We start from the raw sequence: 14,294 nt of genomic DNA, 5'->3' as shown, positions 1-14,294 counted from the left end.
ATTTTTTTTCTAAATAATATGGGACCTTAATGGAAAAAAAGAGAAAAATCCAACCTTCAATACAAGTGCATTTATTCAGTGGGGAAAAAATCCCACATAAAGAAATAATTATTTGACATCAAATAATGTGTGTCACAATTATTAGCACCCCTGGTGTTAATATTTTGTACAACCCCCTTTTGCCAACAAAACAGCACCTAATCTTCTCCTATAATGTTTCACAAGATGGGCAAAGACAGAAAGAGGGATTTTCAGCCATTCCTCTTTGCAGAATCTCTCTAAATCATCCAGAGACCTGGGTCCTCTCCTCTGTACTCTCCTTTTCAGCTCACCCCACAGGTTCTCAATGGGGTTGAGGTCAGGGGACTGAGATGGCCATGGGAGGAGCTTGATTTTGTGTCTGGTGAACCATTTCTGTGTAGATTTGGCCATATGTTTAGGGTCATTGTCTTGCTGAAAGACCCAGTGACGACCCAGCTTCAGCTTTCGGGCAGAGGGCAACAGATTTTGATTTAAAATGTCCTGGTATTTCAAAGCATTCATGATGCCATGCACCCTAACAAGGTTCCCAGGGCCTTTGGAAGTGAAACAGCCCCACCGCATCACTGACCCACCCCCATACTTCACAGTGGGTATGAGGTGCTTTTCAGCATGCGCATCTTTCGTGGTACGCCAGACCCACTTAGAGTGTTTGTTGCCAAAAAGCTCAATCTTGGTCTCATCTGACCAAAGCACACGGTCCCAGTTGAAGCCCCAATACCGTTTGGCGAACTCCAGACGCTTGCGTTTATGATTGTGAGTGAGGAAAGGTTTTCTCCGTGCATGCCTCCCAAACAGCTTGTTGGCGTGTAGACAGCGCCTGATGGTTGATTTGGAGACTTTGTGACCCCAGGATGCTACCATTTGTTGTAATTCTGTAACAGTGAGCTTTGGAGATCTTTTGATTTCTCTTACCATCCTCCTCACTGTGCGTGGTGGCAAAATAAACTTGGGTCCTCGTCCAGGCTTATTTACCACTGTTCCAGTTGTTTTGAACTTCTTAATTATTCCTCTCACAGTGGATATGGGCAGCTGCAGTTGAGTGGCAATCTTCTTGTAGCCTCTGCCTGACCTGTGAAGGTCGACGCACATCTGCCTCACTTGTATGCTGTGTTCCTTTGTCTTTCCCATGTTTAAGAGTGGATAAGAGAAATGGCCTCGGTGTCACGTCATATTTATACCCCAGGGAAACAGGAAGTGATGAATTACTAATTAAATGTTCCTACGTACTCTGGTAAACTTTGTAAACTACTGTAGAAATGACAGAAATGCTTCAATTATATTTATTTCCTGGGAATTGTTAAGGGTGCCAATAATTGTGGAACAGGTGATTTAATGAAAAATAATTATTTTTTAGTCAGGGATTTTTTTATTTTCTTACAATTCATTTGAGTTGAAGGCTACATTTTCCTACAATTTTCAGTGTGACAGTATTCTTCTGCAATAAACACTGAATTTATTTTAAGGCTTTTAACACATCTCAACCAGGGGTGCCAATAATTATGGAGGGCACTGTACATAATGCTCTGAAACCGGACGAGAAGACGCTCGCAAAGGTGGACCGTGCGAGCCCTGAATGAATTGAGGCAGAGTACAGGTGTTAAGGAAAACCTCCAAATGATGGTCTAAAACAGTGGTCCCCAACCTTTTTGTATCCGCGGACCGGTCAACGCTTGAAAATTTTTCCCACGGCCCTGGGGTGGGATCCCTTTTTTTTCTGTTTTTTTTTTCTTCTTTGTCATGAAAAAGGGACGTTTTTGCCATGAAAAAGGGAGTTTTTTTGTGGTTGGTGTACTATTTGTAAGTGTATATTGTGTTTTTTATGTTGATTTGATAAAAAAAATTCTTCTGCGGCCCGGTACCAATCGGGCCACGGCCCGGTGGTTGGGGGCCACTGGTCTAAAACAACTGACTAATTACAGTTCTGTGTCCTCGTAGCCGCCGACGTGAAGCTACAATTTTTGGAGGTGCATGTAAAGGTCTGCCGGCAGAGAAGCCACCCGGCTTAAGTTACGTAAGCTACGTGATGCGAGTGCAAATTTTAGCCTTAACGGGTACCTATCATGCAAAACCAACTATTCTTACCTATTGGTATTTGTTTTTGTGTATTTGGGATCTGCATAAGTCCTGAAAATTTGAAATCCCAACAATGGAGGCATGGGGGAGATAGTTATTAAACAATCTTGCCTTCCGTCATACTTCCTCCACACAAGCAATTTGGAATTTGCCCAACTTTTGACGTTATTTCAACTGGTGATGTCAGCGGATATCTCCATATAGGGTTGTACGGTATTAGTATAGTACCGCAATACTAATGAATCATATTCGGTACTATACGCTAGGGCTGGGCGATATTGGCTTTTATTAATATCATGATATTTTTATAATATTGCGATATTTTGCCTTGGCCTTGAATGAACACTTGATGCATATAATCACAGCAGTATGATGATTCTATGTGTATACATTATAACATTCTTCTCCATACTGCATTAACTTATGCTAATTTTAAACTTTCATGCAGAGAGGGAAATCACAACTAAGTCAATTGACCAAAAGTGTATTTATTAAATACTCTTCAGTCTCTCGCGGGTGACTTTTTAAATGAAAGAACAAATTAAAAGTGTTGCTACCTTTTTGTAGTAACACTTCTGCTGCATACTTTGCATATTGCTGTTGTCTGCTGAATATCTTCCCACTTCAAGCCAAACCACCGCCAGATGATGGACCCCCTGCTCTTTATTTTGGGCATTTATTGTTCTTCCTCCATTTGTGATCAGTTTCACACCATCTCTCTCTTGTATTGTCTCAAGTTCCGCTCCGCTCGACTTGCCTCAGCTAACGTTAGCCATGCTGCTACGTCTCTGGTCTGCGAGAGTGTGTGACGCTACATGCGTGACAGTATGTGACGTATGTAGTAACAAGGCGGGCTTGTTTTATGTCTCTGTGAGAAGGAGACAAAAGAAGGAGTGAGAAACGGCGGTAACGTAATGCACACAGCTAAAAGCAAGTGTGGGAGAACATATAATCGAATATTACGATATAGTAATTTTCTATATTGCACAGAGACAAACCTGCGATATATCGCCCAGCCCTACTATACGCCTCTGAAAAATAACGGTCCCCCCCGTCGTCGCCTTCACGTCGTGTCATTGCTGGGTTTACGGGCAGACTAGCATGTTCGATAGTGCACAATCACAGAGTAGTTACAAACAGACACAGTGTATGGAAAGAAAAGGGAGAACGGACGCATTTTGGCTTAAAAACTAACGATAAATGTGAAGATATAACACTGAAACGCCCACCAGAAGAGGTACTTTCGGACATGGCTGGCAAGCTAGCTAGCAGCTATAGTCCAGCCGCAGTCTGGAGTGTTTGTTACTTCTAAATCACTAATCTTCGCCTCCATGGCGACAAAGTACATTTCTTACACATATCATCCCTGCAGGACAAGGAATAGCTAAACATGCTTCACTACACAGTGTGTATCGGTGTCACAATGTAAAAAAACGCCATGGGTGGATCTACACCTAACATCCACTTTAATGATACCAAGTACAGGAGCGTGTCTAGTTGATACTACTATGATAACAGATATTTTTTCAGATCACATCTTCTTTCTTTTTTTTTTTAAAAATCATATTGTGTTTATAAACTTTGGAAATATGTCCCTGGACTAGGGCTGGGCGATATGGCCTTATATTAATATCTCTATTTTTAGGCCATGTCACGATACACGATATATATCTCGATATTTTGCCTTAGCCTTGAATTAACACTTGATGTATATAATCTCACCAGTATGATAATTCTATGTGTCTACATTAAAATGTTCTTGTTCATACTGCATTAATAATATATGCTCATTTCAAACTTTCATGCAGAGAGGGAAATCACAACTAAGTCAATTGACCAAAACTGTATTTAGTAAACAGTTATTAGGCAGTGGCACAAACATTCATGTCATTTCCAAAACAGAAAGTGCAAGATTTTCAGACACATTTTAAAACAAGCTATGGGTGCACTTTTGTGCATGATGTCACTAAGATGACATATCACAACAACACTAAATTAAAGTGCACTTTTTGTACAGAACACCACTACAATAGTGTAAAACAAATAAAGTGCACCTTTGTGCATGATGTCACACAAGATATTTCAATAACTGTCAAATAAAAATGACCTGCATCATAGGAAATCAAATAGTGTACATCCTTCGGTATGTGGTAGGTTAATGCGGACGTGATCTCCTTCTGTTGTTGACAATTTTTTTAATACGGTGTTGATCTGGAAATGGTTGCTTCACCATTTTGTAGGTGTGGCACCGAACGTAGATGTTGTTGTGTTGAGTTTCAAGCACTCCTCATTTTCTAGCGGGTGACTTCAAATGATGCTACAAATTAGCAGTGCTGCTACCTTTTGTGGCAGCACTTTTACCGCATACTTGACCTATTACAGTTGTCTGTTCAACATCTTCCCGCTTCAAGCCAAACCACCACCAGACGATGGACCCCGTGCTGTTTTTCTTGGACAATATTCCTTCCTTCATTTGTTAGCCGATTCGCACGTTCTTTCTCTTGTGTTACCACTCGCACCGCTCCGTTAGCACAACAGCTAAGGTTACCCATGTCGCTACCTCTGTGCTCCGCAAGGGGCGTATGACGCTGCACGTGCGACACTGATGTATGTAAGAAGGTGCGCTTGTTTTATGTCTCTTTGAGAAGGATAGACAAAAAAGTGTGAGAAGAGCATGTACTGTTATGCCCGCAGCTAAAATCAACTGTGTGAGGACGTACACTCGAATATGACGATGTAGTCATTTTCTATACCGCACAGAGACAAACCCGCGATACCTCGAGTATATTTGATGTATCGACCAGCCCTACCCTGGACGCATGAGGACTTTGACCATGACCAATGTATGATCCTGTAATGACTCGGTATCGGGTTGATACCCAAATTTGTGGTATCATCCAAAACTAATAAGCACCCAAGCAACAGAAGAATAAGTGATTATTACATTTTAACAGAAGTGTAGATAGAACATGTTAGAAGAGAAAGTAAGCAGATATTAACAGTAAATCAGGGGTGTCCAAACTTTTTCCACTGAGGGCCGCACACAGAAATATTTAAGCATGCGGGGGCCATTTTGATATTTTTCATTTTCAAACCATAACAAAATATATGGATTTTTCTTTTAATTCTTTGTTTTTTTAATAGTAAAACTGAAATATGCAGTACTTAGATAGATAGAACTATATTGATTCCTTCAGGAGAGTTCCTTTTACTTAGCAATTAAAGCCCTCAAAGATCAATAATGCAGGACACCATTGATTTTAATTATTTAATATTTTTGAGTAATCACAGTGAAAAGTTAAATAAAATCCTACTAAATATATTTGAGATCCGAAAGGTTCCCCACTGATAAAGTGGTACATTTTTATCAGGTTTTTTTTTACTTTTAACACCTAAATTTCAAGATCAACTTCCGATACATCTGCAGATTTAAAGTTTGAACTATTATTTTGTTTGTTTAATGCTCTTTTGTCAAAACGATGTTTTTATATTGCAACCACACATCATATGGAATATTTTTTCCACAGGAAACATTTTAAAGTGATAATTTTTAATAATTCATTATAACATAGATTTTTTTGGTCCTTTTTTTTTTTTGAGCAATGGAAAAAAAAGAAAATAAAGACAAAAGGAAAAAAAAAACTGCCTGCATGGCAGCTTTGTGTCAACATTGCCACTTTTTCTCATTAGATTTCACCTCATTCCACTTTTTTATTTTTTTTATTTTTGCTATACTATCAATTTTGCAATTTTTGCAGAATGTGTGGCGGGCCGGTAAACGATTAGCTGCGGGCCGCACTTTGGACACCCCTGCAGTAAATGAACAAGTAGAATAATAATTAATTTTCCACCACTTGTCCTTAATAATTTGACAAAATAATAGAGTGATAAATTACACAATATGTTACTGCATATGTCAGCAGCTAAATTATGAGCCTTTGTTTGCTTACTTACTAATAAAAGACAAGTTGCCTTGTCCATCCATCCATCCATCATCTTCCGCTTATCCGAGGTCGGGTCGCGGGGGCAACAGCCTAAGCAGGGAAACCCAGACTTCCCTCTCCCCAGCCACTTCGTCTAGCTCTTCCCGGGGGATCCCGAGGCGTTCCCAGGCCAGCCGGGAGACATAGTCTTCCCAACGTGTCCTGGGTCTTCCCCGTGGCCTCCTACCGGTTGGACGTGCCCTAAACACCTCCCTAGGGAGGCGTTCGGGTGGCATCCTGACCAGATGCCCGAACCACCTCATCTGGCTCCTCTCGATGTGAAGGAGCAGCGGCTTTACTTTGAGTTCCTCCCGGATGGCAGAGCTTCTCACCCTATCTCTAAGGGAGAGCCCCGCCACACGGCGGAGGAAACTCATTTCGGCCGCTTGTACCCGTGATCTTATCCTTTCGGTCATGACCCAAAGCTCATGACCATAGGTGAGGATGGGAACGTAGATCGACCGGTAAATTGAGAGCTTTGCCTTCCGGCTCAGCTCCTTCTTCACCACAACGGACCGGTACAACGTCCGCATTACTGAAGACGCCGCACCGATCCGCCTGTTGATCTCACGATCCACTCTTCCCTCACTCGTGAACAAGACTCCTAGGTACTTGAACTCCTCCACTTGGGGCAGGGTCTCCTCCCCAACCCGGAGATGGCACTCCACCCTTTTCCGGGCGAGAACCATGGACTCGGACTTGGAGGTGCTGATTCTCATTCCGGTCGCTTCACACTCGGCTGCGAACCGATCCAGCGAGAGCTGAAGACCCCGGTCAGATGAAGCCATCAGGACCACATCATCTGCAAAAAGCAGAGACCTAATCCTGCGGTTACCAAACCGGAACCCCTCAACGCCTTGACTGCGCCTAGAAATTCTGTCCATAAAAGTTATGAACAGAATCGGTGACAAAGGACAGCCTTGGCGGAGTCCAACCCTCACTGGAAATGTGTTCGACTTACTGCCGGCAATGCGGACCAAGCTCTGGCACTGATCGTACAGGGAACGGACCGCCACAATAAGACAGTCCGATACCCCATACTCTCTGAGCACTCCCCACAGGACTTCCCGAGGGACACGGTCGAATGCCTTCTCCAAGTCCACAAAGCACATGTAGACTGGTTGGGCAAACTCCCATGCACCCTCAAGAACCCTGCCGAGAGTATAGAGCTGGTCCACAGTTCCACGACCAGGACGAAAACCACACTGTTCCTCCTGAATCCGAGGTTCGACTATCCGACGTAGCCTCCTCTCCAGTACACCTGAATAAACCTTACCGGGAAGGCTGAGGAGTGTGATCCCACGATAGTTGGAACACACCCTCCGGTCCCCCTTTTTGAAGAGAGGAACCACCACCCCGGTCTGCCAATCCAGAGGTACCGCCCCCGATGTCCACGCGATGCTGCAAAGTCTTGTCAACCAAGACAGCCCCACAGCATCCAGAGCCTTAAGGAACTCCGGGCGGATCTCGTCCACCCCTGGGGCCTTGCCACCGAGGAGCTTTTTAACTACCTCAGCGACCTCAGCCCCAGAAATAGGAGAGTCCACCACAGATTCCCCAGGCACTGCTTCCTCATAGGAAGACGTGTTGGTGGGATTGAGGAGGTCTTCGAAGTATTCCTTCCACCTGTCCACAACATCCGCAGTCGAGGTCAGCAGAACACCATCCGCACCATACAGGGTGTTGATAGTGCACTGCTTCCCCTTCCTGAGGCGGCGGATGGTGGTCCAGAATCGCTTCGAAGCCGTCCGGAAGTCGTTTTCCATAGCTTCCCCGAACTCTTCCCATGTCCGAGTTTTTGCCTCCGCGACCGCTGAAGCTGCACACCGCTTGGCCTGTCGGTACCTGTCCACTGCCTCCGGAGTCCTATGAGTCAAAAGGACCCGATAGGACTCCTTCTTCAGCTTGACGGCATCCCTCACCGCTGGTGTCCACCAGGGGGTTTTAGGATTGCCGCCCCGACAGGCACCAACTACCTTGCGGCCACAGCTCCGATCTGCCGCCTCGACAATAGAGGTGCGGAACATGGTCCACTCGGACTCAATGTCCAGCACCTCCCTCGTGACATGTTCAAAGTTCTTCCGGAGGTGGGAATTGAAACTTTTGTCCGACAGGAGACTCTGCCAGACGTTCCCAGCAGACCCTCACAATGCGTTTGGGCCTCCCAGGTCTGTCCGGCATCCTCCCCCACCATCGCAGCCAACTCACCACCAGGTGGTGATCGGTAGAAAGCTCCGCCCCTCTCTTCACCCGAGTGTCCATAACATGAGGCCGCAAATCCGATGACACAACTACAAAGTTGCCTTGTATGTTCACTATTTTATTTAAGGACAAACTTGCCCTAAGAAACATATGTTTAATGTATCATAAGACTTTTTGTTAAAATATAGCCAATAATGCAATTTTTTGTGGTCCCCTTATTTAGAAAAGTATCAAAGTATTGAAATAATTTCGGTACCGGTACCAAAATTTTGGTATCGGGACAACACTAGTAGAGATTTACCCAAAGAGCTTTGCGCAAGTCTGCCATTGTTGTACGACATAATAGTCAATAAGGTATTTTTTGTCTATCCTTTTAATGTAGGCCAGACTTGCTCGTACATGCATATATATCATCCGCTGTTGCCATGTATGAGACAAAGTAGGATGACATTCTAACTTATATCTGTCAGTCGACTCATTATGTAAGTTATAAAAGCTACAACGTGGTTGACGGAAAAAGACGCAGCCGAAGTGTAGGCACGTGAAGTTGACTGCCCACACAGCTTGAATATGTTGTGTAAAATGATCTATATAAAATGGATAACAAGGAACCACCATTACTTGTTATGCAGACCACAAGAAAGTATTTTAAAAGCACAAAAAGAAAATCATATTATGACCTCTAAGTGTTGCCTGTGTAATAGAGGGTGTAGGTGATTTCAGTGGATGAGTCAATAGAGCAGACCTGGGCAAATTAAGGCCCAGGGGCCACATGCAGCCCGTTGATCTTTTTAATCTGGCCCGCCAGAAAATCCCAAATATTTTTTTTTAGGTCTTTAAGATGGAAACTGTAGCTGCCATTATGATGTGCAGTGATGTTTTCAAATGACCGTAAATCTTGAATTATACAAAGTATTTCAATGGTTAAAATCCGCGCTTTTGCATGATAAACTATGGTAGTCTAAGTCACAGCAGCTCAGACGAGGTCCCAAGCAGTGTGGGTGGGGAGCATTTCCACAGAGTGTTTCCAGAGCGGCCAGCCTGAAATGAGGGTGTCAGAGACAGACGTGGAAGGAGATTTTTTACAACAAAGTTCTAAAGCTTAGTGATATATCAGATTTTAGCCGGGGTTTTTTTTACCCTTCACATTCATATTTTGCTGTTGTTGCCTTTTCGTTGCGTTTAGCTTGATTGTAAAATGTCGATCAAGAGTGGGGGGGTGATTCACATTCATATGTTGTCAATTTTCATTGTTTTATCCTTTATAGTTAATATTTTAAATCCCACATTCTTTATTTTCATGTACATTCCAGGTGTCTAATTCAGTAAAACAATTTCAAATTCCATTCCATTTTTTTAAGGTTATAACATGTTTTAAGGTTATAAAATGTCAGAACATTTTAGCATTCAATCAGACATTATTGTGAAGTTTTGTATTAGTGTTCCTAAAAATCGGATATACCGGCCCCCAGATCGGGCTGGGCGATATATCGATATACTCGATATATCGCGGGTTTGTCTCTCTGCGATATAGAAAATGACTATATCGTGATATTCAAGTACCGTATTTTTCGGAGTATAAGTCGCACCTGCCGAAAATGCATAATAAAGAAGGCAAAAAAAAACAAAAAAAAAAAACATATATAAGTCGCACTGGAGTGTAAGTCGCATTTTTTGGGGAAATGTATTTGATAAAACCCAACACCAAGAATAGACATTTGAAAGGCAATTTAAAATAAATAAGGAATAGTGAACAACAGGCTGAATAAGTGTACCTGTAATATGACGCATAAATAACCAATTGAGAAGGTGCCTGTTACGTTAACGTAACATATTATGGTGAGAGTCATTCAAATAACTATAACATACAGAACATGCTATACGTTTACCAAACAATCTGTCACTCCTAATCGCTAAATCCCATGAAATCTTATACGTCTAGTCCAGGGGTGCTCATACTTTTTCTGCAGGCGAGCTACTTTTCAATAGACCAAGTCGAGGAGATCTACCTCATTCATATTTATAATTTATATTTATTTATCTATGAAAGGGACATTTTTGTTAACAAGTTAATGGTGTTTAATGATAATACAAGCATGTTTAACACATATAGATTCCTTTCTTTCATGAAGACAAGAATATAAGTTGGTGTATTACCTGATTCTGATGACTTGTATTGATTGGAATCAGACAGTAGTGATGATAGCATCCGCATTTTCAATAGGAGGAGAAAAAAAGTCCTCCTTTCTGTTCAATACCACTTGAAAGTGGTTGGATTTGGCATCTCATTTGTCCAAATTGCATACTCCTTTTTAAACATTTTGTTATGAGAGTAGCATATGTGTGTGTGGCAGCAAATGAGTGACTTCAGTGAGTGTGTGGGCGAGGGAGGAGAGGGAGCGGTCGCTGAGGGCGAGGGAGAAATACATTGGCATCAAACTCTGTAGCTTGCTAGCTTGTGCACGCTAGCTTTCTGAGACTCTTATTTTGTTAGCACAGGCAGGATGAAGCCGGTCTTTTATGGTGAAGACAGGAACTCTGCAGTTGGTCTTTATAGAGTTTTGACAGCAATTACGGCCCAAGAGTGTTGAAATAAAAAGTGTTTCTCTCCGTCCAGTAAGTGATTTTTTTCTTAATAATGAGCTCGCAGCAGCCAGCGTCATCGCACAAGATCCTCGGGTGCCAAGAATGTCAAACAATTGACGAAAGTGAAGTCTTGGTGAAGATTGATGATTGCTGATTTTTATGTCTATTTTTTTTCATGCCTGGCTTGAAATCGACTGACACACCCTCCGCGATCGACAGGTAGCTCGCGATCGACGTAATGCCCACCCCTGGTCTAGTGTCTTACGTGAATGAGCAAAATAATATTATTTGATATTTTAAGGTAATGTGCTAATAATTTCACACATAAGTCGCTCCTGAGTATAAGTCGCACCCCTGGCCAAATTATGAAAAAAACTGTGACTTACAATCCGAAAAATATGGTATATGTTCTCACGCAGTTGCTTTTAGCTGCTGGCATTACACTACAGGCTCTTCCCACTCTTTGTTGTCCCTCCTTCTCACAGACAGCAAGCACACCTTCCTACAAACGTCACATACGTGTACGCCCTCGCAGAGAGGTACTAGCATGGGTAACGTTAGCTGTGGTGCGAGTGGTAATACGAGAGAAAGAAGGTCCGAATCGGGTAACAAATGAAGGAAGAATTAATTCCAAAGAAAAACAGCAGGGGGTCCATCGTCTGGGGGTGGTTTGACTTCAAGCGGGAATATATCGAACAGACAACTGTAATTTGACAAGTGTGGGGCATAAGCGTTGCTTCAAAAAGTAGCATTACTGCTAATATGTAGCATCATTTGAAAAGTCACCTGCTAGTGAATGAAGAGTGATTACTCCGCATGTCAACATCTCCATTCGGTGCCACACGCCCACACCATCCAAATGCTGAGGCAAACATTTCCAGATCAACACCGTATGAAAAAAATAGTCAACAACAAAAGGAGATAATGTCCGCAATAACCTACCACATAGCGAAGGAGGAACACTATTTGATATCTTATTATGCAGCTCATTTTTATTTGACAGTTATTGAAATATCATGTGTGACATCATGCACAAAAGTGCACTTTATTTGTTTAAAACTATTGTAGTGCCGTTCTGTACAAAAAGTGCACTTTGATTTAGTGTTTTTTTATATGTCATCTTAGCGACATCATGCACAAAAGTGCACTAATAGCTTGTTTTAAAATGTCTCTGACAATGTTGCACTTTCTGTTTTGGAAATGACATGAATGTTTGTGCCACTGCTTAATAACTGTTTATTAAATACAGTTTTGGTCAATTGACTTAGTTGTGATTTCCCTCTCTGCATGAAAGTTTAAAATGAGCATATATTAATGCAGTATGAACAAGAACGTTTTAATGTAGACACATAGAATCATCATACTGGTGTGATTATATGTAATAAGTGTTCAATCAAGGCTGAGGCAAAATATCGAGACATAAATCGTGTAAATATCAAGATATTAAAAAAGGCCATATCGCCCGGCCCTACCTTTTTAAATTCGACCTCCTGGGTCAAAATAATTACCCAGGCCTGCTATAGAGGATGGAATCTGAAATGGTATCAAAGACCACACTTGGGGATGGAGGTGGGTTTTGGTGTTATTTCCTTCTGTTGTGTGTCAGTAAACATACTGAACTTTGTGTATCATTTTCTATTTATTTGTATCATGCAATGTGTCTGTTATCACTTTATAACCGGAGCCATCGTGACTTTTCTTTTTCCTTCCCTCTGGTACTGCAGTACTGCAAGTGTCTTGCGCTGGAGCAGCCGTTTGATTTTGGACAGCAGGACATGCCACGCCTGCGGAGGCAAATGTACAAAGAACTGTGTCACTGTAAGCTAACCCTGTGACCCCTTTTCTCCCACCCTTGGATGAGAGGGGGCGGGGCCGGGGCCGGGGCCAAGATAAACAGCCAACATCGTCTTCTATTGCTTGTTTGTGTTGTCCCTCACTCTGTAGTCATCAACTCTCTTTGCAAATAAAAGTCATAACATACTGTACATAAGCATACAACACAAGAATTTTACTGTTCTGCTATTTAACTCTGACAATCGGCGCAACCACCGTCCCTTGGAAAAAAATCAACCTATTTTGGGGCAAAAAAGCCACAGGTTGGAGCTCCCTTTATACTAACAGTAACAACGTGATTCATTCTTTTTTTGTGTGACGATAAATACTTGGCTAATTGAGGATTTTTGTTATTTAGGGGGAGATGAGAACACACAAAGAAGTTTTAAGAAATTGCTATATTTTTTTCTTTGATTGTGACGTTTATAATTTCCAAAATGTTTTTTGTAAGAAATTTTCATTTGTTCAAGGCCCTGTCTTTTTTTTTTTTTTCTCCTCCTAAAATGAGTTTCAACAACTGTTTTATACATCTTCTACAGTGCATTCTGGTCGCTTAAAATTAAAAAGGTGGCCTAACAGTGTTTGTGTGTTTTTACTTAATGAATTATACATTTACCTATATAGTAACTATTCAAATAACAGTTTACTTTATTAAACAAAGTCAACAGTTTTTATTTGACAATTATTATATAGATTTTTATTTTCAATGCATGTTCTAAGACAATTTCTAATGTCACATTTTGCTTCTGAAATTGATAAGACGAGATAGTTCTTTATTGAGCTCCTTGACTTGGGCAAACATTTTTAAAGCAATTTATTGTATAACCAAATTGTTTACTTTTTTGTGCACATAATTTATTTTTATGGTTCTTTCCCGGAAAAGGGGGGAGTCCCATCTCCGGGTTGGGGAGGAGACCCTGCCCCAAGTGGAGGAGTTCAAGTACCTAGGAGTCTTGTTCACGAGTGGGGGAAGAGTGGATTGTGAGCTCGATAGGCGGATCGATACGGCGTCTTCAGTAATGCGGACGTTGTACCGATCCGTTGTGGTGAAGAAGGAGCTGAGCCGGAAGGCAAAGCTCTCAATTTACCGGTCGATATACGTTCCCATCCTCACCTATGGTCATGAGCTTTGGGTCATGACCGAAAGGATAAGATCACGGGTACAAGCGGCCGAATTGAGTTTCCTCCGCCGTGTGGCGAGGTTCTCCCTTAGAGATAGGGTGAGAAGCTCTGTCATCCGGGAGGAACTCAAAGTAAAACCGCTGCTCCTCCAAATCGAGAGGAACCAGATTAGGAGGTTTGGGCATCTGGTCAGGAGTCCACCCGAACGCCTCCCTCGGGAGGTGTTTAAGGCACGTCCAACCGGTTGGAGGCCATGGGGAAGACCCAGGACACCTTGGGAAGACTGTCTCCCGGCTGGCCTGGGAACGCCTCGGGATCTCCCGGGAGGAGCTGGACTAGGTGGCTGGGGAGAGGGAAGTCTGGGCTTCCCTGCTTAGGCTGTTGCCCCCGCGACCCGACCTCGGATAAGTGGAAGAAGATGGATGGATGGATATATTTTTAAAGTGAACACGT

At 42.5% G+C, this 14,294-nt stretch overlaps 1 protein-coding gene across 1 annotated transcript in view; it reads left to right on the top strand.

Moving 5' to 3' along the window:
- Positions 1-13,297, top strand: part of LOC133547692 (sentrin-specific protease 3-like) — a 64,899-nt gene extending 51,602 nt beyond the window's left edge. Inside the window, exon 12 of the mRNA XM_061893245.1 lies at positions 12,611-13,297. Within this exon, the coding sequence (XP_061749229.1) occupies positions 12,611-12,721 (111 nt within the window). The 3' untranslated portion in view covers positions 12,722-13,297. The remainder of the gene's footprint in view (positions 1-12,610) is intronic.
- Positions 13,298-14,294: the final 997 nt, after the last annotated feature.

This window comes from Nerophis ophidion, unplaced genomic scaffold, assembly GCF_033978795.1.
Source record: "Nerophis ophidion isolate RoL-2023_Sa unplaced genomic scaffold, RoL_Noph_v1.0 HiC_scaffold_152, whole genome shotgun sequence".
Taxonomy (NCBI): Eukaryota; Metazoa; Chordata; class Actinopteri; order Syngnathiformes; family Syngnathidae; genus Nerophis; species Nerophis ophidion.
The sequence above is the reverse complement of the archived record's forward strand: the minus strand, read 5'-3'. Positions and strand labels throughout refer to the sequence as shown.